Genomic DNA, 27,702 nt, shown 5'->3' with positions numbered 1-27,702 from the left:
TCACTTGTTGGATTTCGAAATCTTTAACAATGATCGGCGATTCTTCTTAGAAGCGAATTCATCAATTATCGAATCAATGTCAAACTCCTTGGCAATCCCTTTCTCAACGTACACGATTAATGAATCTGTTAAATAATCATCCTCCATGCGATTACGAAGTGCAGTCTTTATCAATTTCATGGCTGAAAAAGCACGCTCTGCAGTTGCAGTTGACACCGGTAGAGTTAAGACTAATCGAACTAGTCGATCGATAAGATAATAAATCTCCCCCTTTTCAGTTTCCGCAAGCCATCGACAAAGATCAGATATAGATTTTAACCTATCTAATTGAGGGTGCTCCATCATTTCAAGCAAGAAGAGGTCTAACTGACTTTTAAGATTCAACTTCTCTTGCTCGGTAAAATCCGCTGGATAAAATTTTGAAACAAGCTTGTAAATGCCATCAACCTTGAAATTTTGAAATTTTTCTTCTTGGTCAAGAGACGAACTCAGAGAAAGCAATTCAATCATTTCATCATTGAATCTAAAATCTAGCTCATGTAGTTGAGAGTCTATCGCAGCATTGAAGACATCGAATCGAAAATAATGTAAGTTGGTGACACGATCTTTTGGTTGTCTGAATCTTCCTCTCCCATAAATATAATGATCCTCCATGTTTGGCACTTCGATCTCATGGTTGTTGCAAAATAATAACACTTGTTGTAACAAATTTTCCCACCCATCATCTCTTAGCTTTTGTATCAAGATCTTTGTATTAGACACTAGGTGCATAGCATTTAATATATCTTGTGATTTTCTTTGCAATGCTTGACAAAGATCATTTGTTATCCCCAAAATCTGAATCATAATGTGCAAGACAAGAACAAACTCAAAGGAAGTCATGTCATCATAAGCCTTATCGGCTTCTCCTCTTTTTGCACCTTTTCCTTCCTTAATTACGGTCTGTAACACTGAACATGAAGCAGTATACATATTTAACAAGCTATTAAGTGATCCCAAGTGTGAACCCCATCGGGTATCTCCTGCTCGTTTAATAGTGCCTATTTGATTCTGTCCTTTCCCAGTTTCTAACTCCTCAAGTTCTAGCAATCTCTCTATCTCAGCTAAATGGGCTGCTTGTAATTGATCATGCCTCTTAGCAGACGAAATGATGATATTAACAATAAATGTTAGCTTAGAGAAAAACTGATAAACAGAGATCACATCACGGGATGCTGCTATTAAAGCTAGTTGTAGTCTGTGAGCAAAGCAATGAACATAATAAGCATATGGACATTCTTTCAAAAACAAAGCTTGTAGACCTGACCATTCTCCACGCATATTACTAGCTCCATCATATCCTTGGCCTCGAATATTTTCAATGTTCAACTTATGTGCAAGGAGACATTTTTCAATTGCACCCTTTAGATATAATGCATTTGTTTCATTGACATGAATCAAGTCAAAAAGACGCTCCTGGATATAACCATTTTTGTCAACAAACCTCAATACCACTGTCATTTGCTCCCTTTTTTAGACGTCTTTTGTTTCATCAACAATTATACAATACTTCTGATCACCAATCTCATTACGTATAACATCTCGAATTCTATCACTATATATTGATAATATCTCTTGCTGGATCTGATGTGATGTGTATGATGCATTTCCTGGAGCATTTTCTAAGACAACTTTTTCAACATCTTTACTAAAAGAGGCTATAGCTCGAATAAATTCAAGAAAATTACCTCTATTATGTGAGCCTAGACTTTTATCATGCCCCCGGAATGCACAGTGCTGGAAAGTCAACCATCTGACTGCAACTATTGATACTTTTAACTTCAATCGATTCCTTTCAATAATTTCAGGTGTTATATTATCAATCAGAGTGTCAATATGTTGTTCCATTCTCAAGAGATCATTACACTTTTTTACTGCATCTTTGTGAGCCGAGTTATGATCTCGCCCAATATGACTTAAAAAGGCACAATCTTTCCCATTTACTTTCTTCCATGAGCGAAATCCCTCAATTGTGAAAGCATTTTCCCTTTGACGATTACTTGGTTTGGCATACAGAAAACATGGGAGACAATATGCAGCATCAGTAGTCGGTGAATACTCTAACCAATCAGGAAATTGTTTGAACCAAGATGAGCAAAAGTTTCTACCCTTTCGGTCAGAAGGATATTTTGCTGTATGCCATGTGTATGGACCTTTTTGAAGAAAAGTTTTACGGATTTCATTTTGCTCTTTTGATGTTTGGTACTCCCAAATTGGCTTTCTTTTTCCTGGGTCACGCTCTAAATATAACTGATCTGACACTTCAACACGGGGAACTTTAAACGGGGGCTCTTCATTAATTGGATTTTCAGTACCCAAGTTAGATTCATGTACTTATTGTTAAGAATCTAAAATCTAAAATGCATTGAAATTAAAATAAACTATTAAATATAGGAAAATTCAATAAAACAAAATGTTAGATAGAGTATGACCGTATAAGTAATTAAGTATTATTACAAATTTACAATCCTATGATGAACATACTTATCAATTTATGGACTATAGAATCAGTTGTATATGTTCTACGATATAGAATCTGAGCTTTATGATAAAGTATCCGAACTTTATTAGAAAGTATTGAATCAATCCATTTACACATTAAAAACATGAACTTTGAATTAGCTCGGAAAAAGTACATATAAGCTCGGATTCTTATACCTTAGCTGTACATTTCTTATGGTACAACTGGATGTATAATCCTAATTGTGCATACTTATTATTACTTGTATGTATTGATGTGACTCATATTTGAGCACATTTATTCCCTGAATTAACCTCGTTTCCATGCTTTATAGCACATAATTGGGTCATTTACTATATTTAGTTTCCCATTTTGTATATTCTTTGAGATTTTGTCTCCTTGGTAGGAAATGATTACTAACCTTGCATTTATGAGGCAAAATGGAACTAAATGGATCGCACTTAATGACCAAGCATCAAAGAAAAGACCGACACTAGAGGCCTAAGTAGATAATAAAGTGAAATGGGCAGTGATGAAAAGATCCTTGCATCCCCAACGCGATCCTTGCGGATTGTTGAGGAGCTAAAGAAGAGAAGCACTCTGTCCAGGAATCCGAGAACGATCCGAGCGTGCCACACTACAAGAATCCGAGCGGCTTGTTCCTAAGACAAGCGGCTTGAAGTGCCAGGATCCGAGCATCTCCTCCAGGATCCGAGCGGATCACAAGTCAGAACAGCACGAGACGAGCGGATCGAGGCAGGACTAGCAAGGAGGATCCACTCATTTCCCTCGGGAGTAGCATTTCCTCAACTTTTCTTAGGGTCTTAATAGTCATTTAAGCCCTTAGTAACCCTAATCCTTGCACCTAATCTTTAATATAAATACCCCTTTGTACTACCTAGATTGACACCACCTCTTAATCAACTCTTATGCTCCCTTAATCAATTCTTAATCATAATAATTTAGTCGTAATTTAGTTGTAACACAGTTTCTCAATATTAATCACATCTTAATCTTTCCTTAATTTCTTTATTGTTCTTCTTTTATTTTGAGTAATTAAAAGATTATTTGGGTTTATTTGGAGGATTGACAATCTTCCATAAATCATCAAGTACTTTTATTATTCTTTGCTTTATTATTTGGAATCATCTACATAGGTAGAATTTCTCTTTACCTTTGTTTAATTATTTTCATTTATTCATCATGTTTTGCTTTGTTAGTATGATTGACAACCTTATTAACATGTTGAACTTAATAATGAGTGAGTAGTCCTTTAACTAAGGTTAATGGGGAATTAGAGGAAACAAACATGGGGATTGATTCATGCTTAATCTAATATGTTTTCATAATCAATTTGCTTGCTTGTTGTGATTTCAACTTATCCACATGTTATGTTTGATGAAATGTGAGCCTATGATTCCTTGCATTTTTTGATCCATCACCTATCTCTTCAATGAGGCTTATAAGCTTATAAACCAATTCGAGCCTCATTATACCATGCATAAAGTTGAATGGGAAGGATTAAGTCGACTTGTAGGTGTTGTACAGTCTAGACGACTCGGCTCCGGGACCCAAACCTTCTTATGGATTGTAAGATATACACTAACTCAATCCCATCACAACAATAAGTGCTTGCACCTAGTTGAGAACATGTTTGTATGATCAATTCCCATGAATCCCATATGAACCCATGACACCCTATTGCCTTTAATCATTTGTTTACAAACCTCTTTACTTGCCTTGCTTTGTTTTCTGATAAGTGCATAATTTTTATTGTTTTACCCCCTTTTTTAGCTCCATTTTACATGTCATTTAGCACTTATCATAGTGTTTTGAGCTAATATTTGTTATTCTAGTTGCAATTGCTTGTTTCCACATGTTTTGTAGGAATTTAAGCTTTTAGGAGCTAAAATCCATCAAAGTTGCAAGCTAGAGTGCAAAGGCTAAACAAGACCAAGTATTGGACTAAGTATATGAAGTTGCATGGGTTTCGCATGAAGATTTTATATATTGAAGTGAGAAATTACAAATGATATGCAAAGTCAAGCCCAAAATAAAAGTCCAACTTAAAGGTGAAAGCATTGGATGCTAAGGAGCTTTGGATGCTAAGAATATAGAGCATTATCGGGTGATTAAGGAGTATTAAAGCATAAAGAGATTCCTCAAGCATTTAAGCAAGGAATTAAGGGAATTAATCCGGATAACCACGCCCCCGATCGGCGCTGGCAACCCCGATCGGGGTTGGCTATTCGTATTGGGCTTACGTTTCTTTTGTCTGCCCTATATAAAGGAGAGGCACTTCATAGCTGAGGGCATCTTATTCTTACGTCTCAACTTTCTATTATAGCCTTAAGCAATATTTCTCTCATTAGTTTTCATATTTAGTTTACAATTGTTAAGCTTTCCTTAGTTTAATCTTTCAACATTTTGTTCTACATTCAAGTCATAATACAAACATTTCCAATTAAAGTTTACTTGGTTATTTGTTCTTCTCTACAAGTTCATTTCCATTACGGTATTTCTATTTCTAGTTTAAAATTTTACATTTCTATATAGTTAGCGCATAGTTTACCATTAGCACGTTTATTATATTACATTAGCATTATATTTTCATTACATGTTATATTATTTAGTTTATATAATTCATATAATCATGTTTTGCATTTCTTACAACAATGATCATAGTTTACATTATATTATGAGTAGCTAAATTTCCTAGTCTAGGGGCTAGGGAAGCCATGCAAAATCAAGTATATAAAATGCTAAATTAGGATGATATAATATTGTCTAAATTATTTCTATCACATGTTTGTATCGCCACGTTTAATCTTTCGTTATTGGCCGTAATCGTAGATTAAGTTTGTTCATTCGTTCTAAAGTGGAGAGGCACGGAATTGAATTAGACTAAGCATGTATGGTAGGACGTTCTAGTCATGGACGAGAGTTTCTCTAAGGACCCGGTCTATGGTTGGCAGTAATGCCGTAAGGTGGGTGTCTCTAAGCCTAAACAGTTGACAATGTTTTTATTATCAAGTTTATCATAATCGTATATTTACCTTTGCATGTGTGACCCGACTCCCCTAGACTCCCTTTTATCATATAGTTTACATTTTTATAATTGTTAGCAATCAAACCAACAACAAACGAACAAAACGAAATCGACCTTGATAAAAATCTTTCCATAGCATTTCACAAAGCAATTCCCGTTTCTTTGTGTTTGACGCCTATTGCTACATTAATTTGTGTCTAGGGTAACTATCTTTGCATAGGTACAGGATAAGCCTATCAAATTTTGGCGCCGTTGCTGGGGAAGCGGTTTTATTGCGTTTTGATTTGTCGATTTTTATCTTGTTTTCTTTTGTCTTGAGGAACACATGTTCCTTGAGACCGTTACTTATCATTTTCCTAGAAATTGTTATCTTATGCCCAGGTCTTCTCATCGTGGAGAATTGCTTTCACCGGATTCCGCCCCCGAGAAAACCTTTTGGAGAAGACGACGTTTTTGGAAGGAAGTGAAAGAAGCCACTTCTCCCGTACAAGTTGAAAGTGTTAGAAAGTCTTACTTAGACGATCTAGAAGTTCTTGAATAGGAGGAGGTTTCAAGTTCATCATCTCCACCGCCACCACCATCTCCTACTAAAAACATGGTGAAACTTTCCGATCACTCAAAGCCCACCGCAACAATGCTTCCGGCCGGTATCACAACTACTCAAATTACCGCGCCGGAATTCGAGATCAAGCCGGCTTTTATTAGCCTTGTGGAGAGGAAGCAATTTAGGGGAAGTCCTTTGGAGGATCCTAATTTGCATGTGCAAAATTTATGTGATTATTGCTCCATGATCCATCAAACGGGCGTTACTCAAGCCCAAATAAGGGAATTACTTTTCCCTTTCTCATTGAAGGACAAGGCCAAATTTTGGATCAATAGCCTTGACAGCACCGCTTTGGTAATCACAAATTGGGAGACATTGGCTCTTACTTTCTACCAAAAGTTTTTTCCCTGGAGAAAACTCAAACCTTGAGTAGCCAAATCACCGGATTTCGTCAACAAGCTCTTGAGAGCTTATATGAGGCTTGGGAGAGATACAAAGAGTTTCAAAGGCAATGCCCACATCATGGGCTAGATTATTGGTTTCTAGCTATTACATTCTACAATTGATGTTGTGCCGAGTCCCGAAGGATTCTTGATTCCGCCAAAAATGGGCCGTTTGATCAAATTGACACCGATATTGCTCATGCCACGATCGAATCTATGGCGGTCCATGATGCACAATATGTCAATTCCCGAAGTGTGCCACTCAAAGGTAAAGAAGAATCCTCCAACAATCCCGTCTTGTTGGCTCAAATTGCTTTACACTAACAACAATTGGCGGAACGAGATGGTAGAGATTCCCTTCAACAACTCAATGTCGTGTCTTTGTGGGCGCGGGCCCACGGGGGCGAAAAGCGAAGCAAGCTTTTCTTTCTTTTGTTTGTTTGCATTTTTGGAGTCGCCACCAATTTATTGTGGAAAATTGGAAACCGTTCGAATGCCTCGTGTCATGTCAAGACACAAAGTAATGACATGAACACTAAGCACTCGTTACCCTTAGTATTCTATGTCTAGAATGACTCTCGTGGATGCCAATGAACACGGATGTTCACAGAGATCTGGAGTAAGGGGTGAGGGTACGTATTAGGAAGCTCTTTTGATCGAACACCTAATCCCGCCCGCCTCGATAGCGGCCTCTACTAATGATTAGGGAAATTGTCTATACTCGATATATTGTCGATTATATGCATGCAATGCAACATCCAATAAATTAATCCTAGCATGTGAGAATTAACTAAGTCGGTGAACAAGTAATTTAACACACAATTAATGTCGAGGTAGGAATTTAATGTTGATTGCATGTGAGAGCATACAAGCAATAATAAAGAAATACAATAATAATACAATAAAGAAAATTACAATAATTACATCGGATTTAATGATTTATATCGAAAATACATTTAAAATGGATGATTTTAGAAAAGAAAGAATAAATGAATAAACGAACAGATTAAGTGATAATACGATTAATAGTTAAATTAAATACGTAATTAATAAATTAGGTCAAGGCAGAAACGGGAGTTCAGGGACAGAAATCAACCGGGAACAGGCGCAGCAGAGCTGCGTCCTTTGGAAGAGGCGCAGCAGTCGCTGCGTCTCTTCCTAGGTTGAGTTCTGGCTGTGAAGCCGGAACCGCAACTCGTTAATGTTCATTGGTGAATTTAATGCTTGATTATGAATAATTGACTCGGATGAAAGTGATTAACATATTATTTACATGTGAATGAGGTCATAAAATCGATAAAAGATGAAGGAAACTGATTAGAACGAATAATTCACAAGATTTATAAGATTATTAATTACAAATTAACAAACTAATCAAATTAATTAAACTATACAGGTTATTAATGATGAATTAAAGATGGTGACGGTGAATAACATATACAAGTATATCAAAGATGAATTCCAGAGATTCAATATGGATAAATCGAACCTCTAAAACCCGAATTGATTTAAATGACGAAAACCCGCAAATATGGATTATAAGGGATTTAAGTCGGGATTTAAAAGTGGAATTAATTATGAAGAATTGTTAATAAATTAGAGGTTAAAATTATCATGCTTAAATTATCATGTTAAAAGAAACAATGAATAATTGAAAACGAAACAAAACAATCGAATTACCAAAAGATGAAGGAAGAAGAAAGGAAAGAATGCAGCGGCCCTCACGAAGAGCGCGCAGAGATATCTGCGTCCCTTCAAGAGGCGCAGCGATTCTTTGCGTCCTTTCTCGACGGTTGTCTCCTGATAATCAGTAAAAAGGTTTGAAACAAGGTTTTACAAATCGGTTTTAAGAATACGTTCGACATAAATCTTACAATATTAATTACAAAAATAAAGAACAATGAACAAAAGAAGGATTTACACCCTCAGACTTACATGTTTGACGAAACGAGATGAACTAAGTTAACGTTTAGTGATGCTCGACTCGAATGTACGACAAAAGTGCCCTCTAGGAGGAAAACGAATAAGATTGATTAAAGTTGATTGATGTGGAGTTGGTCAAATTGGTCGGTTATGCAAAACGAGGCTGGTACTCAGAAGGATCCGAGCTTACGTGGTCGAAAGTTCAAGCACGTAGACGCCAAAAAGTAAGAACGTGGTCTAGAATGCAAAGGGAGAAGAGAAGGGCGGACACTCGCGTGAGAAATATGAGGACCAAAGGTCTCTATTTATACTAATCACACGGAGGAAGTAGGGTTTTCGGAGAAACTTTGGAAGTGAATCTCGAAAAGATACGAAAAATACGCAGAAAAGGACCGAGGAAGAGGCGCAGCAGGCACTGCGTCCCTTGGAAGAGGCGCAACACTTGTTGCGTCCTTTCCTCAGTGGTTTCCTCCTGCGGAAGAAAGATTTCCGCGTTTCTATTATGGAATAGCGGATTAATCTCGTTTCCTTAATATTTTGTGTGAATATTACGAGAGATATTTTACCAAAGATCAAAAGATTGAAAAATATGGAATAGAAATATCCGGAACATTCAAGAACATTCTGACTCGGCTATTAGAAAATGAAGACGGTTTTTGACCTGGACTCCAAATGTACTCTAATTAATGTCAAAACGACCGTATCGGCACGTAGATGACAATTAAGAGGTAGACACAAGTGTTTGAGCGATCACTTGACGATAAACTTATGAACTGTCACAAATCGTTCCGTATACCAAACAATCGGCCCAATCATCACCGGGTGGCTTGTGGGAGGTGCAGAAATGAGGTATCTACAGAGCCCCCACTTTGACTGAGGCTTGGACAAGGCGAAAGTCAAAGTATAGCCATCAGGTCAATCGAAGATTACAACCGGACGACTATGGCGACGCGAGGCGGCTCATGGGGTCTGAGCCAAGGACCTGTCGTCGGGAACATTTTAGAGTCTGTCGACTATCGGGGAGGGTTGTTTAAAGTCCATTAGACTACGTAAGGAGGCGCGCCAGCCATAAGAAGAGACCATACCTGAAATTTCTTGAAACTCCAGGGGAAACGAAACGCGATATTGGGAGGAGGCAGCATGACGTAGTCTGGAACTGCTGGGAGAAATCTGCTTGGGTCGGCTTCAAACAAACTTCGGAAGAGCTTGGGGTCGATGTTGATCTCCATGTCTCGAGAGGGACGATTGTCTGTCGTGAACTCTCACTGGGGGAACATAATCGGGAACTGATCTCCATGTCTCGAGAGGGATTGTCTGTCCGTGTACTCTCGCTGGGGGAACATAATAAATGCGTATCGAAACACCTGTTAGAGAATATTCGCTCGTTGTGACAAGCAAGGTCTTGGTAAAAATATGGCGACAGTTTGCAGTTGGCTTGGAAATACGGGTTCGGGCGAAGAACAAATGTCAAACGGACCAAATATGCGATATGACATCGAGGAAGAGGCGCACCAAAGATGGGCCCACAAAATAACGAACTTATAACGAATCTTCGAAAATTCATATGGAAGGAAACTGGGGAAGAGGCGCAGCAAGAGCTGCGTCCCATGGAAGAGGCGCATCACCTGTTGCGTCTTTTTCTGAACGTTGCTTTCCTGGGTAAAAACCCGATGAAACAGGGGTATTGTTTCATTATTTCGAAACATAATTCTCTAATTCCAAAAATTTTTTGTCAAAATTTGATCAAAAACTCGGATTTTCCATGACTAATCGAGGTATGTGTATTATTTGTTCATTAATCTTCCATAATTGATCAAATTGGACCGACAAAATCAGGGTTTTCAACCCTAATATTATCGAAAATTTAGAGCTTTTCTCCCAAATGATTTTACCTTACAAAATTGACCTTGTAAATGGCTAATTGGTAGTATAAGGACCATAACCATGTATTTGTTTCGAATTTTCGTTGAGTTTTGAGCATTTGAGTGAAATTGAGACGGTATCACAGCTAAACCGTAAATCGCTTCGAAAATAGCCTTAGGATTGCCCATTTGTGACGAAACTTAATATTTGGAGTCCTTGTACGATGGGTAAACTTCCTATCATCTCGGAATTTTGATTTGTGACGGCTTTTTCAGGACACTTTTCTAGGGCATAATCGCCGTTATAACGAAATGCTGTCGAAATTCCGACTCGAACCCATGACTAGGCTTCAACTTAGGCTTGACTTGACCCAAATTACCACATGAGTAGACGGGTTTGTGGGACAATTGCCAAAGATGGCGAGAATAGAGCGATTTCGGAGCTTCGAAAACTCGAAAAATCCCCTAATTAAGGCTTGTCGTCACTTGACGCGGCCTAAATTCACTTTAATTTTGCAGGTGATGAGGCTTCTACATCAGGCAGAGCTCCCATGGACGTGGATACTGCTATTGACCCTTTTCGTTCGCTTGAGAAGGCGTTAGAGCAGGCTTTTACCGCCGCGGTGACGGCTGCTGAGGACGAGTTCCTTGAGGAGGAGGTTCTTGAGGAGGAGGAGCCCCCGAGACGGGCCAACGTTGGACGGGGTGGTCGCCAGCTGAGGGGAGCACCTGCGTGGGATGAGACTTGGGACAACATGCACCTACTTTGGGTTGCAGAGGGTCACCTGTCCTACAGGACGGTGAAGAGCTTGGTAAACCGAATTCATCACCCTTCATTCATCTTCTTTCATTTCTTCTTGTTATTCCCTTTATTCTTCATTCAAGCTAAAGATACCTTTTGTTTCGAATCCAAATAGGAGTCCGGGAACATCAGATCGTTCTCGGGCTACACGACGGCGATGGGGTGCTACGAGAGGCTGTCGGCTGAGGAGCGAGCCATCATCGAGCGGGGAACGTTCGGTGCCTTGGCGCAGGCTTGGAGGGATATCACGAGGAGGAAGCTTCGGGCTAACCTCAGCCTGGTCCGAGCTTTCTTGGACCGGTTTTGGGACACGACCTCCATATTTCACATGCCTTTTGGTGAGGTGGGGGTCACGTTGGAGGATTACGGCATGATTTCTGGTTTGCCGTGTGGGACTGAGGTGATGGAGTGGCCGGAGACAGCCATGAGGGTAGACTCGGCTGAGGCTAAGAGATTGATCGGCTGGAACTTGATGCCGAAAGATGCTGCGGTGCCTGGGTTGGTCCCTAGTTCTTACGTCCGAGACTTTTTTGCGGGGAAGACCCCGTCGTCGGTGGTGATCGAGGGGAGGGAGACGGCTCCTCCTCCCTGTACTGCAGAGCAGAGAGTCCGTTTGTGGCCCTGGTGGTTCCTGTCTTCGATCTACCTCGGAGACAAGGGAGAGAGATGATACCGTCGTAGAGTACCAAAGATAAATTTATATTTCCAAGCTACTACTATAGCTAGTGGCAGTCAGGGTCGAACCACAGAGAGGCAGATGCAATTATTAGTTGTCTGATTTTAGTCTTAAAGTAACAAATGAGTGGGGGTTTGTTTTGAGTTGATCTATAACTAAAGGCAACAAATGAAAAGTAAACTAAGCTAACAGATGAAATCAAATATTAAAAGGGTGCTAAGATGGTCGGTTCACTATAGTTTCGGCGGCAGTATACTAGGTAGGTCTAAAACAAACACGTGAGACGGGAAAATAAGAAGCCCTCTCGGTCCTTTCTTAACAGGTAGCATCTTTCGATCTCGCTACAGGTCCCTAATATCACTAATGCTAACTTTCGTCCTGAAAAGTGATTTAAAAGTCTAAATTAACTTATCTCCCGATCTTATTAATTTACTCGTCTGAATTAAGCAGTCTATTTTCCCCCCTTATCTTTCGATCTTGTCGGGTCGGTCAATTCCTAAACATTCAACTAGTCGCGTGCACCCGATTCGTCAAATATGGAAATTAAATTAATTAAAACGAAGCAAATCTCACGAGGCCAGTCGATCGACCGTGGCGCGATTTAGGTCTTCCTATTCTAATGCCGCCTATACTACAGATTCCCTACATCCTAGCACATGGGGTTTAGCTACTCATGATTATGACAAAAACAACAATAAGATTTACGAATAAAGCTATTGAATTCATGATTAAATTAACTAAACAAGCAAATAACATGAAACGATAATTGGCTTTGGGAATACTACTCTAGCAATTTCTAATCTATGAACGAAATAAAGCAGCGAATACTGAATAATAGAACAGAGAAATACCGTATGAAACAGGAAGGAAAGATCAAAACCGGATGCGGAAAATAAACTTTTATTGACGGAAAAATATTCTAAGCTAATGAATTAACCCTAATGAATTTTATGATGAAAAAACTTGATTAAAGCATGATGATAAAAGCTTGATTATTATTCTGAAAACTAAGGTTACGTTATATAGAAATATCACGTAACACTTATTCCTAAACCTAATATACAATGGGCTTCTAACTTCTCGTCCTTTTAATTTGCGTCAGAATCAATGGTTCGCTCGATCGACCATGCAAGGCAGTCGATCGACTGGTCAGCGCTAAACAGGAGCTACTGGAAGTCGTGCTCTGGTCGATCGACCATGGACAGCAGTCGATCGACCACTATAGCTGGTCGATCCGCTTCTAATTTTTCATAAAGTTGTCTTTCAGGCCTCGAAATGCGCACCAAGTTCGTTTCTTGAGTAAATACTTCACGTCAAATGCAATGCAAGGTACTCGGGGACGGATTCGGCTCGATTTCTACTCATTTCCGCATAAATCTGCAATATTACATAAAAATACGAAAGTAGACGAAATGGGGCAAATAGTAGCATAAACTACATAATTGAGCTCTGAAATGCGTGTAAAATAGGGTGTAAAACATCATATAAATGACACGCATCAAACTTCCCCAAACCAAACCCTTGCTTGTCCCCAAGCAAGAACTAGACTCGATCCTAAAACCTAAGGGAACGAGTTCAATCTCAGAGCGAAATGCAAACTGAATAGCCTAAACCAATTTAATGCAACAACTAACAATCAATTAGCAATATGAATCATGAAAACGAGTTATGAAGTCGTTAAAAACTGCTGAACTGTCAACTATAGAGACTCATCATCATGGACTCTCACGGGTCGCTCATATCACACAAGCACAGGTGAATAAATGTAAAAGATAGACAGAAGTAATTTTGTAATGACTCTCACCTAACTACGACCTATAAGAACATGCCTGCAATCTAATATGAAAATAATCTCTACAACCATACATATGCATTCTAACCATACAAATGACCATGACACATGCCGAGGTAAATATGGATATGTGAGGTATGGGCAGGAAGGGGCTAAGATAAATTTGGATAAAAACAGAGTTAATAGCCAAGCTAGTAACTAAGGGAACCAAATTAATAAATCATTCCAACTTCTTGCTCAAGATTTCAATCGAAACGGTGCCAATAGCAAGCACAAATCTCACAATCTCCAAAATTAGTCAACTCTCCATAAGAAACAAATACAGCATGGGAGCAAAAATCGCCATTTAATAAAGACTTTGAATTATGCGATTTTGATTCTTTTCTTTTCTCGGGCTTCAGTCGATCGACCAAGATGGCCAGTCCATCGACCGCCATCTACAGTACAGCACGTGTTTTTTTTTCTTCTTTTTTCATCTCTATTTTTTTTCTTTCTTTCCTTCCTTTTTCATCTTCCCAACATCATCTCAAAATGAGCATTATCTACCAAAAACAAAGTAACAATCCCAAGAACATAAACTACTAGCTTGACAAGGGCAGGCTAAGTGTAGGATGTAGTTAACGGGAGAAAAAGGCTATTTCTGGCAGTGTGGAGCTTATGGGCAAAAAGAACAAAGGGGTGACCTCTTCCACATGTGTCAACAAACCACAAACCGAATGCATACAGGTATTAAGCAGATTAAGTTCATATTTATGCACATTTATGTAACATGTCTCATAAGGAGTAACTACTCACAATCCTAGATAAACTGGTCATGAATGACACCAGTTATAAGCTCTAAACCTCAGAAAATGATGTAGTTTGCCAAAAATCTAAGTCAAGTCTCAAGATTCAGCAAATAATTTAACGAAAACTCGTAGACTATGCATATGTGATTCTACTAATAACATGTCAATTAGCAAGGCTTAGGCATAAACAGATGAAAATGCAATGTCATCATTGAGATACTACCGTTTCGACTCAACCTATATGCTAAAATAAACGTGAAATTTTTTGAAATTTTTGAAATTTTTCAATTTTTTGAATTTTCTGTATATATATAGGAAATGAAATAAAACAATGCAAACTCAAATAAACGTGAAACAGAAATGCAATAAAACATATGAATGCAATGCAAAACCCTTCCCCAAACCAAATCACACAATGTCCCCATTGTGCAAAATCATATAATGAAATAAAAGGGAAACGGGAATTTGCGTTAAATTAACTAAATAAGACATAAAGGTAGGACTCGGAAACTCACAAGACTTTAAGCGCAGCAAAAGGAAACCTCCCCAAACTAGCGTGAGCTAGGAGGTTCCGGTAGCCAGCAGTGCTACCATAGGTACCTGAAAAGACAAACAAAAGTACCGTGCGTAATCCGAGAAAACAATTTATTAAACGCAAAATTATGTGTAAAATAAGAAAACGGAAGAAAACAGAAATGAGTCGGAGAATAAAGTGGAGAAAGGACTCCCTCAACTCCTCAAATCGACGAAACACAGTAGGGGAATGATCGAAAACAGGTACAGCAGCGCTTGGCGGTCGATCGACCACATCACCCAGTCGATCGACCGGAGTGAACATGAACAGAAGCTCCTGGAATTCGCAGCTCAGTCGATCGACCATAGGAGGCAGTCGATCAACTGGAAAACCTGCTGTAAGTTCTGATTTTCTTCGAATTAGCTCAATAAATTGAGCCAATAAGGTCTATAAACCTGCAAATACACATAATAATGCGCCCAAAATTACGCAAAACCCAAAACAACAGTCTAAAGTATTTAAAATCCTAAGCAAACTTATTAAAATGCGAAGTCTCGCGCACACAAAAGCAATAAAAAGTCTAAAAGCAATAAAATGAAGGTTTTTTTGAAAAAAGTCTTAATCAACTAATAGTTGATCAAGAATGGCCACGGAATGGCCCACTTGCTCGGCTCCTGGCTACAAGAAGTAGCCTCTACAGTGCTCATCTCCTCAGCTGCACCCCTATAAACTTCAACATCCGCAGAACTCAACGGATCAACAGCTTCAGCGTCTCCCCAATTAATAACTTCATCTGGCTTGTCAAAATCCAAATCGGACTCCATCACTTTGACTGGCTCCTCATCAGGCTCCTCATCTGTGCCATAGCTAAGACATCCCAGACCGCCTCTTTGAACGATTGGCTCCTTCACAGCTAGGGCAACATGCGGGTCTTCCTTCCCCAAACCACTTCCTGCACTATCTAAAACAGAAGAATCTTACTCTAATTTGCTCCCAATCTGGGGCGGAGGTATTACAACAGGAATAGGCATAGAGGCAGGCATGTCAGAAAGCCCAAAATATGATTTATTTTCAGAAACCGTATTACAAGTGACTGGCCACATAGGGTCTTTCTTCTTAGCTGTCTGGGCAAAGACAATGGAATGTTTCCCTACTTTGAAGGTCAAAGTCCCTGAGCCAACATCTATAACTCCACCAGCAGTGTGCAGAAATGGCCTACCCAAAATGATAGGTATGTGAGCATCTTCGGGCATATCTAGCACAACGAAGTCAACAGGGAAAAAGAACTTTCCTATTTGCACAGGAATGTCCTCTAAGACTCCTATTGGCTGAACTACAGATTGATCAGCCATTTGTACTATCATGTTGGTAACTGCAAACCTAGTCAATTTCAACTTCCTAGCAAGACTCAAAGGCATGACGCTAATACTGGCTCCTAGGTCACATAATGCCTTCTCAATAGAAAAGGTGCCAATACTACATGGAACTGAAAAGCTACCTGGGTTTTCTAGTTTGTGAGGTGCAGTATGGGTCAGATAAGAAAATGACTCCTCAGTTAGTGCGATATATTGCACAGTTTCAAGTGACTTTTTTTAGACAAAAGTTGCTTCATAAATTTCATGTAAGCAGGCACTTGATTAACTAATTCATGAAAAGGAACTTGTACATTTAAGCTACGAATAACATTTTCAAATTTGTTAAACGATACCTGTTCCTTTGTCGGCACCAATCTCTCTGGATAAGGAGCTGTAAGAAGTAACTTAGCCCTCTCCTCTAGGTCTCTCATTCCGGCATTAGTGGACTTAGGCGGAAAATCCACTACCTTATCCCTGTTGAAGCTTGAACCTTCTTCAGACCGTCTCAAGAATGAGCCATTAATCGTCATCGGGTCATACTTTGGAACCGGGACTGACCCATCAACATTTGGGTCTTGCCTCAATAATTCCGAAGTCGTCGTACCCCGAAATAAGTGGCCCCTCAAGTTATTAGGCATTGGAGGACGAAAAGGTTCAATATCGCAATGTGATCGTCGATCGACCATGTATATCGATCGATCGACCGACTTCTGAACAGAAAAGTCGTTTTGTTTCGCGTTTGATCGATCGACCAGGTGTATCAGTCGATCGACTGATATACCTGGTAGACGTCTTTTTCTTGCCACTGTTCGTTACTGCCTTCTTCTTACTTGGTTCCGCCTCATCTTTCCCAGTAGCTTCCTCGACCATAGCGGGCCCATCAAGGGTAGACCCACTTCTCAAGGTGATAGCATTTAAGGTCTCTTTTTTATCCGGCTGAGACGGTAATTGCCCCGGAGCTCGAGTTTCACTCTTGCTAGCCAATTGGGCAATTTAGCTCTCCAACATTTTCATCCCGACCTCTCTAGCTTGAGACTCCTTCAGCAACAAATTTTTCAACTCGGCAAAATCGGAGCCATGGGACTGCTGCTGCTGCTGCGGAACATACGGAGGCTTTTGGTACGGCTGCTGCTGCTTATGAGGGGGCACATAATTCTGCTGGTGCTGCTGTGGGGGTGGAGTCGGATTTTGAACATTTTGGCTACTCCACCTCAAGTTTGGATGGACATTCGGCTCAAAATAAGTGTTTGTCTGCCTATAATGTTGAAAAGCAGCACAAGACTCATAGGGATTAGGACAAAAATCTGAAACATGTCCCTCAGCTCCATATCTTTTGTAGATGAAAGGACCGTCTGACACAGCATTCACTTGATAGATCCCTCCTTTCGAAGCTCCTCCCAACTCGTACTTGTCAAATCTCGCCGTAAGAGCCTCTAATGCAGCTACAGAAGGAGATTCAGCAGCTCTCCTTTGATTTCCCCTGGAATTTCCATACTCGGCTTTATGGGTGGCCAAATCATCAATAATTTCCCACCCCTTAGTTTCTCCAACATTCTCCTGGAATCTGCCATTAGCTGCCGCATCCAGGATAGCCCTCTGATCATCATAAAGCCCATTATAAAATTGATTGCATAGGCTCCATTTCTCAAACCCATGGTGCGGAATAGTTCGCACCAACTTCTTGAAACGGACCCACGTCTCATGAAAATTCTCATCAGGACCCTGTTTAAAGCTCGTGATCTGGGCTCTAATGGCATTTGTCTTCGAAGCAGAGAAATACTTCTTATAGAACGCTAGGGCCAGCGACTTCCAATCAGTGATCCCGTTAGCAGCTCGATCCAGGTCTCGGTACCACTCCCTTGCAGCATCACGAAGAGAGAATATGAACATCGTCTCCTTCACCTGGTCCTGGGTCACACCGGTTGGTGGGGGTATGGAACAGCAATAATCAATGAATGTCTCCATATGTTTGGCTCCATCTTCATTTGCAGCTCCCCCGAATTGGTTTCTCTCAACCAAGTTGATGTAAGACGATTTTGGCTCAAATTTTCTATCCGTCCCTGGCAGTGTGAATCCCTTATAGAGATTCTCAGCTGTCGGCTCGGAGTGACTGGCTATACTTACTTCTTCAGCCATGTCCGGAGATGTGACGGTCTCAGCTGAAGAACTGGAAACAGGAGATGAAGGTGGATCCTCCTCAAATAAAGCGTTCTCGTAAAAACTAGAATGAGAACCAGGCTCTTCCTCTGACTGTTGTTCTTGAAATAATCCCCTCTTCACGCGCAAAGTCCTCTCAAGCTTGAGATCAAGGGGAAGTAATTCGCCTTGTTGAGACCTGCGCATAAGATGAAACAACAAAAAGAATATGAGAATAGTTTAAGGAACAGATGTCCCTTAAACTGAGAAAAGACTAAAATAAAAACAAATAAAAATTTAAACAATTGTCTCCCTGGCAACGACGCCAAAATTTGATACCGTCGTAGAGTACCAAAATAAATTTATATTTCCAAACTACTACTATAGCTAGTGGCAGTCAGGGTCGAACCACAGAGAGGCGAATGCAATTATTAGTTGTCTGATTTTAGTCTTAAAGTAACAAATGAGTGGGGGTTTGTTTTGAGTTGATCTATAACTAAAGGCAACAAATGAAAAGTAAACTAAGCTAACAGATGAAATCAAATATTAAAAGGGTGCTAAGATGGTCGGTTCACTATAGTTTCGGCGGCAGTATACTAGGTAGGTCTAAAACAAACACGTGAGACGGGAAATAAGAAGTCCTCTCGGTCCTTTCTTAACAGGTAGCATCTTTCGATCTCGCTACAGGTCCCTAATATCACTAATGCTAACTTTCGTCCTGAAAAGTAATTTAAAAGTCTAAATTAACTTATCTCTCGATCTTATTAATTTAGTCGTCTGAATTAAGCAGTCTATTTTTCCCCCTTATCTTTCGATCTTGTCGGGTCAGTCAATTCCTAAACATTCAACTAGTCGCATGCACTCGATTCGTCAAATATGGAAATTAAATTAATTAAAACAAAGCAAATCTCACGAGGCCAGTCGATCGACTGGAAAACCTAGTCGATCGACCGTGGCGCGATTTAGGTCTTCCTATTCTAATGCCGCCTATACTACAGATTCCCTACATCCTAGCACATGGGGTTTAGCTACTCATGATTATGACAAAAACAACAATAAGATTTACGAATAAAGCTACTGAATTCATGATTAAATTAACTAAACAAGCAAATAACATGAAACGATAATTGGCTTTGGGAATACTACTCTAGCAATTTCTAATCTATGAACGAAATAAAGCAGCGAATACTGAATAATAGAATAGAGAAATACCGTATGAAACAGGAAGGAAAGATCAAAACCGGATGCGGAAAATAAACTTTTATTGACGGAAAAATATTCTAAGCTAATGAATTAACCCTAATGAATTTGATGATGAAAAAACTTGATTAAAGCTTGATGATAAAAGCTTGATTATTATTCTGAAAACTAAGGTTACGTTATATAGAAATATCACGTAACACTTATTCCTAAACCTAATATACAATGGGCTTCTAACTTCTCGTCCTTTTAATTTGCGTCAGAATCAACGGTTCAGTAGATCGACCATGCAAGGCAGTTGATCGACTGGTCATCGCTAAACAGGAGCTACTGGAAGTCGTGCTCTGGTCGATTGACCATGGAAAGCAGTCGATCGACCACTATAGTTGGTCGATCCGCTTCTAATTTTTCATAAAGTTGTCTTTCAGGCCTCGAAATGCGCACCAAGTTCGTTTCTTGAGTAAATACTTCACGTCAAATGCAATGCAAGGTACTCGGGGACGGATTCGGCTCGATTTCTACTCATTTCCGCATAAATCTGCAATATTACATAAAAATACGAAAGTAGACGAAATGGGGCAAATAGTAGCATAAACTACATAATTGAGCTCTGAAATGCGTGTAAAATAGGGTGTAAAACATCATATAAATGACACGCATCAAGAGGCTATCGACGAAACTCCTTCCCTTTCATTCTGACCTGAGCGACCTAGGCCGTTGGGACTGGGTTACTGCTGGTTTTGCGGTCCTCATTCGCTTTATGAGGGCCATGGTTCGTCCGGAGTTGATGGAGAAGGGGACTTCTCCTGCCGCTGTTGGCCGTAGACTGTCGTTGGAGGTATGAACCTTCATTTCATCTCATGAAAGATCATTTCCTTTTCTTATCGAATCACGAAAGATTGTTGTTGATTATCTTGTTTTACAGGCGTGGGTGTACTCCTACTTTCCGGGCCTCGCGCCCAAGAGGACGAAGCCGGTGGAGAGGGCCTATCCCTTTTTGAGGGAATGGGCGATGTGCCGTACGAGGAGCCGACGTTCCTTCCACGACGTCTGTCGATGGGAGGTGAACGCTCTTCAGTTGAACGGCGTGAGTATTTCACCTTGCGTTGTTTGTCTTTCTTCTTTACTTTTTAGAACTGATCATAAGAATGACCCTTCATTTGCTTTTCTTAGTGGGTGCCCAGGCCTTGGGCGGACTACGCTGGCGCTCCTCCCTTTGTGGCTGAGGTTCTTCGACCTAGGAGCTTGAGCCGGTTGCTGCTTAGGACGTCGATGGGTCTTGTGTGGTACTTGGGCGAGCGTTTGGCTCGTCAGTGCTCTCGGGATGTCTTAACGGTTCCCATCGATCCTCCACGGACGATGTTCATGGAGCCTTCTGACGCTGAGAGGGAGGCCGACCTGGCTGGCGTTGGTGGTGACGCCTTCCTTCTTCCGGGCGAGGACTACTCGGCGTTCCTCTACGGGAGGCTGGCGTACTGGCCGGTCATGGTAAGTGTTTTACTCTTACTTTTGATCATTTTGAGAACACGATGAATGATCATCGGTTAATGGAAATCATTTGACTTTACAGGAGGTCGAGACGGCGGGCATCGAGCCCCCAGAGTACCCCGAGACCCTTAAGTACACTAACGCGATGAGGATGACGACGATCTCCGAGCTGCGCGACTTTGATGCGGCGGTGAGAGATGCTGGCTTGGACGAGTGACAGCATCTGATTCGGAGAGTGAGTCTCCTGACTTGTATAATTTTGTGTAAGAACACATTTTCTTGAGTTTGTCCAATCGTTTAAGAATCTCTTCTTTTGAAATGTAGGTTGCGCCATCCCGGTTCGTGGCTTTGTGGAGGGTAGCCAACCGGCTGCGGGCTACTTCCGTCGAGGTAGTTGCTGTCGCCCGAGGACGTCAGGTATGAACCTTCCGTTTACTTCATTTTCGAATTTACTAACTTTCCTTATGTTTGAAATGATTGACATGAGCCAATTATTATCGTTTGCAGAGGGAGCGTGAGCTGGAGCAAGAGCTTGCCCAGTCCCGGGAGGAGACAGCTCGTCTGCTGAGGGAGCTCGAGGTCCGCGATGCCGAGGTTGTTGCTCTCGAGGCGAGAGTTGCTGAGCTAGACGGCGACCAGCAGTAGTTTGCTTGTTGTTCTTTTGTTTTCGGCTGTATTTTGCACATTTTGTACATTTTTAGGACCTATATTTTGGACATTTGGACTTTGTTTTGGGGCTCGAGCCTCCAGTTTGGTGTACATATCCCCTTTTGGTTGTATATATGATGGCCTGAGTGCCTTTGTTACTGGGTTGCTTTGTTTGTACCTGCAGGTTAGCTTTGAACATGTTTGGTAGATGACGGTTTATGCCGTCATGTTGCCGAAATTTACACAGAAATCACATAGAATATACATTTGTACACATGGCCTAAATTAGCGCAACACAACGACTCGGAAATGCAAAAAATGCAAAAAATTTGCCGGAAATGACCGGACGGTAGGGAGGGCTACCGCCTAAAAAAAGAAAAAATAGAAACATATAAGTTTGAAATGTAATGTGGAACGGGAGTGAAATGATTCCCCAAAAAGAAAATTAAAAAAGAAATGTATAAGTTTGAAAATGAATAAATTAAATTGGTGAAATGATTCCCCAAAAGAAAATTAAAAAAAGAAATGGATAAGTTTGAAAATAAATAAATTAAATTGGTGAAATGATTCCCCAAAAGAAAATAAAAAAAGAAATGGATAGCGTGCTAAGATGACGAAAATGTCGATATCGCCTCAAAATGCGTGCCCGTGGAATTAGGAAACACGAAACATGGCAATTTGATGGATTTACCAAAATAATAACCCGTATGAATAGGAAATTATTATTTAAGGAATTAGGAAAGATCCAACGCGGAAAAACACAGAAAGAAGGCTGAGGAAGAGGCGCAACAAGAGCTGCGTCCCTTTCAAGAGGCGCAGCAGGTGCTGCGTCTGTTCCCCAGTGCATCCGTCCTGACGGATTTTAGGAAACAACTTTTAATATAAATAGAGACGTCGAGGGAGGTTTTATTCACATAATTCTTTCGTCTTTCCTTCGTCTTATTACATAAAGCTCTCAAAATAAGCATACATCATGAATACTCTCAAAATTCGTCTAAAAGAATGGACAAATGAGTTCTCTAATGTGGAGAAACACGATATGGGTGCTTATAATTTTGGATCACTTTTGAGCTTGAAGTTGATCAAGGTGGTCAAACCGTTCCTAGATACTTGTCTTGATTATTGGGACCCGAATTATCACGTATTTGCCTTCCCTGGAGGTGACATTTGCCCATTTCCCCAAGAAATTGCTGCGATTGGTGGTTGAGACCCGGAACATTTGCTTGCTATACCCTCTACTTCTCAAGGATATAAGAGCAAGTTTAGGGATTTGCTTGGGTTGACGAGAGGTGAGGTGGACCTTCTTGTGACCTCAAAGGGAGTGCGAATGTTGAACTTCATTGATCGATTCATCAATAGGGCCGATCCCACTATCTCTTATGTTGCCAGGCGAAGGGCATTCAGGTTTTGCCTACTACATGTATATGTCTTTTAAGGGCATGTTGATGAGGATTTGAGAGGTTATCCTCGTTATTTGAGCCTAATTGAGCAAATGGAGCTGCGCAGGACCCCAGCTTGCCTGTGTCTAGGAGAGATCTTATTGGGGTTAGATAACAGGAAAGCCAACCGTGACCTTCCTTATCTGGGAAGTCCCATTATTTTGCAGGTAAAAGAAAATATCCTCTTTTTTGTTTTTTTTGTTTAATACCTGCTTTTGGTAGGTATGGCTTATGGAGCGTCTCGATTGATCGAGCCCCCAGTTAATGTTCCTGCTTATCATGCTCGCTCAATCGCGATGAGGACCAGGCTTTACATGGTGGACTTCACTCGAGTCTACAACTATTGGGAAAACAAATTGAAGAGTGACGATGGCCCCTTGATTAGATGGATCGTACCATGGTGGCACCTTAAATCTGTCACTGGAGTATCATCCTTGGATCCTACCCGGTCTGTGAGCATTCATGGCTTGGAGTTTATGATATGCATCTTCCCGGAGAGGTTGATAAGGCAGGTTGGATTGAAGCAGATGATTCCGAAGCTTGACACTGTCCCGCAGACTGCTGTGGCCCTTACCACTGAGAGTCGAATAGAATGGGCCATCAAATGGGCTCAAAGGAATATGTGGTTCTTGAACTCTTCTGTTAGTGCTCTATGGGTGTCAGATTCCTATCTGCGGTGGAGGAAAGCAACTACTCTGGAGGAGCGCGAGAGATTGAGGAAATGCGAACCTGTTGACTACATGGTTCGTGATGTAGAAAAGGAGAAAGAGAAGCATCTGACTGAAGGAGAGGAAGAAGCCGGGTTTTGAGTTGTTCATCCTTCGAAGAAACCGAAGACTTCTCCTGCCGTCGAGATGGTGGTTGACAAGAATGGCAAGGCTAGACCACGAGAGAGACCGTTGGTGATTAGGTCTGAAGTGGCGCAAGAGCGTCCGGCTCGAGGTCGGGACAAGAAATATGATAAAAATGACAAAGGCAAAGGAAAAATGGAAGAATAGCCTAAGTCTTTTATTATTATTTCATAAGAATAATCCATCCTATTGGTGGTATGCAATAAACACTTCATCCTATCAATAATCTCAATTAAATCTAACCTAAGCATCATACCTTCTAATAACGAACCAGCTGATATTTTTTTATGTTTATGTGTATCAAATAAACCAAGTATTTGATTCATCACTTGAAAATATTACACATAAACATCACATATACTGCTAGGTTGTCCAAAACCTATCAAATATTCCAACATAAACTTAAAAAAAATATCAGTTGGTTTGTTATTAGAAGGTATGATGCTTAGGTTGGATTTAATTTAGATTATTGATAGGATGGAGTGATTTTTGCAGACCACCAATAGGATGGATTATTGTTATGAAATAATCCTATTTATTATTATTATTATTGTAATAAGAAGGTGGGGTTTTTAGAATCCTAGCCTATTTTTATTTTTATTATTTTTATTATTATGTAGCGTATTATTATTAAAAGAAATGAAATAAAAGAGGTTGATTGCTTATGAAACCGTTACGATTTTCTATCATTATTCTTGTCGAATTCCAAATGCAATTGCAAATGTCCTTCTATTTACACTTAAATAATTAATGGGTTGTATCCTATGAAGGATTGCCTACGTATTCATTTAAAAAATGAAATCAAACCCTTGCGCGTAGTTCAAGTAAATGTAAAAGAATAATTGTTCTAAGCAAGAGCTTGTAATGAACTTAGAAAATAAGCATGAGCTTTCACTTACTCCTAAAATGCATCTCAGTTTATTTGATGATATGAGGATGACAAATTGTCAAAATGCAAGAGCAAGATGACATTAGCTTAATTCAGCTTGGCCAGGGGCCGTTTATTTCGTGCCACAAGAGCGACACGTGAGGTTATGCGAGGCGCATTTTTGCTCCTATTCTAGGCATAATAACGTTTCAGTTGGTCGAGGTTTGTCGGGTTGGCAAATTCGTTCCCATCTAAGTCTGTGATCCTAAGCGCACCTCCTGGAAGTATGAACTTGACTATAAATGGCCCGGCCCAATTGGGTTTGAATTTTACTCGTGGATCGACAGGTAAAAGAGCTCTAATTGATTTGAGGACCAAGTCTCCTTCTTTGATGTTCCTTGGCTTAACCCTTTTGTTGAAGGCTCGTTTGATACGTGCCTGATATGTTTGCACATTATGTAATGCAGGCAATCTTCGTTCATCCAGGAGGATGAGTTCTTCATATCTATCCCTCTTCCAATCGGCTTCTGGGATTTGACTTTCGAGTAAAATACGCAAGGATGGTATTTCTAGCTCGACTTCGACTGGTTGTACAGCTTCCATGCCGTAGGTCAAATAGAAAGGGGTGGCCCCAGTGGGCATCCTAACAGATGTACGATATCCCCATAAAGCAAAGGGTATCTTGCTTGGCCAATCTCGATAGTTGTCAATCATTTTGTTGAGAATTGTGACGACGTTTTTGTTTGCCGCCTCTACCGCGCCATTAGTTTGTGGTCTATACGGCGAGGAGTGGTGATGCTTGATTTTGTACTTAGCTAGCAATTGCTCAGTCTCAGCTTGGAAATGTGATCCATTATCACTGATGATCTCATGTGCGCAACCGTATCGATAGATGATGTTGGTTTGTATGAATTTCGCCACGTTCTTGGCAGTAAGACTGGTGTAGGAAGCCGCTTCTACCCACTTGGTGAAGTAATCGATTGCTACTAGGATGAAACAATGACCTCTTGTTCCGGCTGGAGTGATCTTGTCGATGATGTCAATTCCCCAAGCAGAAAATGGCCAGGGAGATGTCATGGTGTAAAGCAATGAAGGAGGGACATGTTGCATATTCCCGAAGATTTGGCAATTGTGGCAATGTCTTACATATTTGATGCAATCGGATTCCATTGTGGTCCAATAATACCCCAAACGTGTGATTTTCTTTGCCATCATGGGTCCACTCATGTGAGGGCCACATTCTCCATCATGGACTTCTTCCATCACTTTCCGTGCCTGTGAATGATCAAGACAGCGTAGGATTACACCAAGAGGTGTTCTTTTGTATAATTCTCCTTGCATGAGGACGTATTGGGAAGCTAGTAGGCGTATAGCGCGTTGTCCCCTTTGGTCCATATCTGGTGGATAGGTGTCGTTCAGTTTGAAGTTTAGGATCGCTTGGTACCAAGTTTCCTCTGTGATTTCCTCTTCATCGGTGATTTGGTGCACATAAGCTGGCTCTGACCGTCGTTCGATGCATAAAGGCATTTCTACCATGCTATCCGGCATATTAATCAAAGATGCAAGTTTTGGAAGAGCATCTGCAAATTGATTCTCCTCTCGAGGTAGGTGTAGGTAGGTTACTTGATCAAAGAATTGGGCAATTTGGTCTATTTTGGCTTGATAAGGTGCTAAGCTTTCACTTCGGATTTTCCAAGATCCCGTAATTTGGTTGATGATCAAAGATGAATCCCCATGCACTCGAAGATTCTTGATGCCTAAACTGCTGCTGCTTGCAATCCAATGAGACAAGCCTCGTATTCTGCAGCGTTATTTGTCACCTCGAAGTCGAGTTTGACAGATATTGGTGTATGCTCGCCTTCAGGAGAAATGAGCAACACTCCTATTCCGAATCTTCTTAAGTTTGATGCTCCATCAAAATAAAGGTCCCAGGAGTCTACGTCGGTTTGGAGTATATCCTCATCCGGAAACGACCAGGTGTCTATCGTTTGTGTATCATTAATAGGGTTTTTTGCGAAGAATTCGGCAACGGCGCGCCCTTTTATAACTTTCAGAGGAACATACTTGAGATCGAACTCTGAGAGCATCAAAGTCCATCTTGCTAAGCGTCCATTGAGAACGGGTTTCTCGAAGAGGTATTTGACAGGATCCATTTTGGAGTATATTTTGACGGAGTAGCTTAGCATGTAATGGCGTAGCTTCTTCGTTGCCCACACAAGAGTGAGGCATGTCTTCTCGAGTGGTGTGTATTTTCACTCGTACTCCAAGAACTTCTTACTAAGGTAGTAGATAGCTCTTTCTTCTTTTCCTACGGTTTGAGCTAGCATGGCGCCCATGGCCGTTTCAGTTACCGTCAGATATAAACCAAGAGGTTGATCTCGTTGAGGTGGCATGAGCACTGGTGGTTTGGCTAGTATTTCCTTGATTCGGTTGAAGGCCTTTTGTCAGTCATCATCCCACATGGTGTGATCTGTTTTCTTTAACTTCTTGAAGATAGGTTCGCAGATCATGGTGAGTTTCGATATGAATCGACTTATGTATTGCACCTTGCCCAGGAATCCTCTAACTTCTTTCTCCGTTTGAGGTTGCGGCATTTCGATTGGAGCTTTGATCTTAGAAGGGTCTATTTCTATTCCTCGTTGGCTAACAACGTATCCCAGGAGTTTACCAGATGTTACTCCGAATGCGCATTTCTGAGGATTGAGCCTCATGTTGTACTTCCGTAGCCTTGAGAAGAATTTGAGAAGGTTCGCAATATGCCCCTCTCTATCCTTGGACTTGACAATCATGTCATCTACGTATACCTCAACTTCTTTATGCATCA

General features: G+C 40.6%; 2 protein-coding genes and 1 non-coding gene across 3 annotated transcripts; all 3 read right to left on the bottom strand.

The window, feature by feature from the left end:
- LOC141607410 (uncharacterized) lies at positions 1-1,500 on the bottom strand. Its single transcript, XM_074426761.1, has one exon. It carries the CDS (start codon positions 1,498-1,500, stop codon positions 1-3), a length of 1,500 nt encoding a protein of 499 aa, XP_074282862.1.
- Positions 1,501-1,512: 12 nt separating this feature from the next.
- On the bottom strand, positions 1,513-15,717 carry LOC141607409 (uncharacterized). Its single transcript, XM_074426760.1, has 2 exons — positions 15,615-15,717; positions 1,513-2,330 (listed from the first exon to the last, which is right to left on the bottom strand). Exons 1-2 carry the CDS (start codon positions 15,715-15,717, stop codon positions 1,513-1,515), a joined length of 921 nt encoding a protein of 306 aa, XP_074282861.1.
- Positions 6,515-6,622, bottom strand: LOC141609858 (small nucleolar RNA R71). Its single transcript, XR_012527763.1, has one exon. It is a non-coding gene; the product is annotated as a small nucleolar RNA R71 (small nucleolar RNA).
- Positions 15,718-27,702: the final 11,985 nt, after the last annotated feature.

This window comes from Silene latifolia, chromosome 10, assembly GCF_048544455.1.
Source record: "Silene latifolia isolate original U9 population chromosome 10, ASM4854445v1, whole genome shotgun sequence".
Lineage (NCBI taxonomy): Eukaryota > Viridiplantae > Streptophyta > Magnoliopsida > Caryophyllales > Caryophyllaceae > Silene > Silene latifolia.
This window is presented reverse-complemented; position numbering and strand designations above follow the sequence as displayed.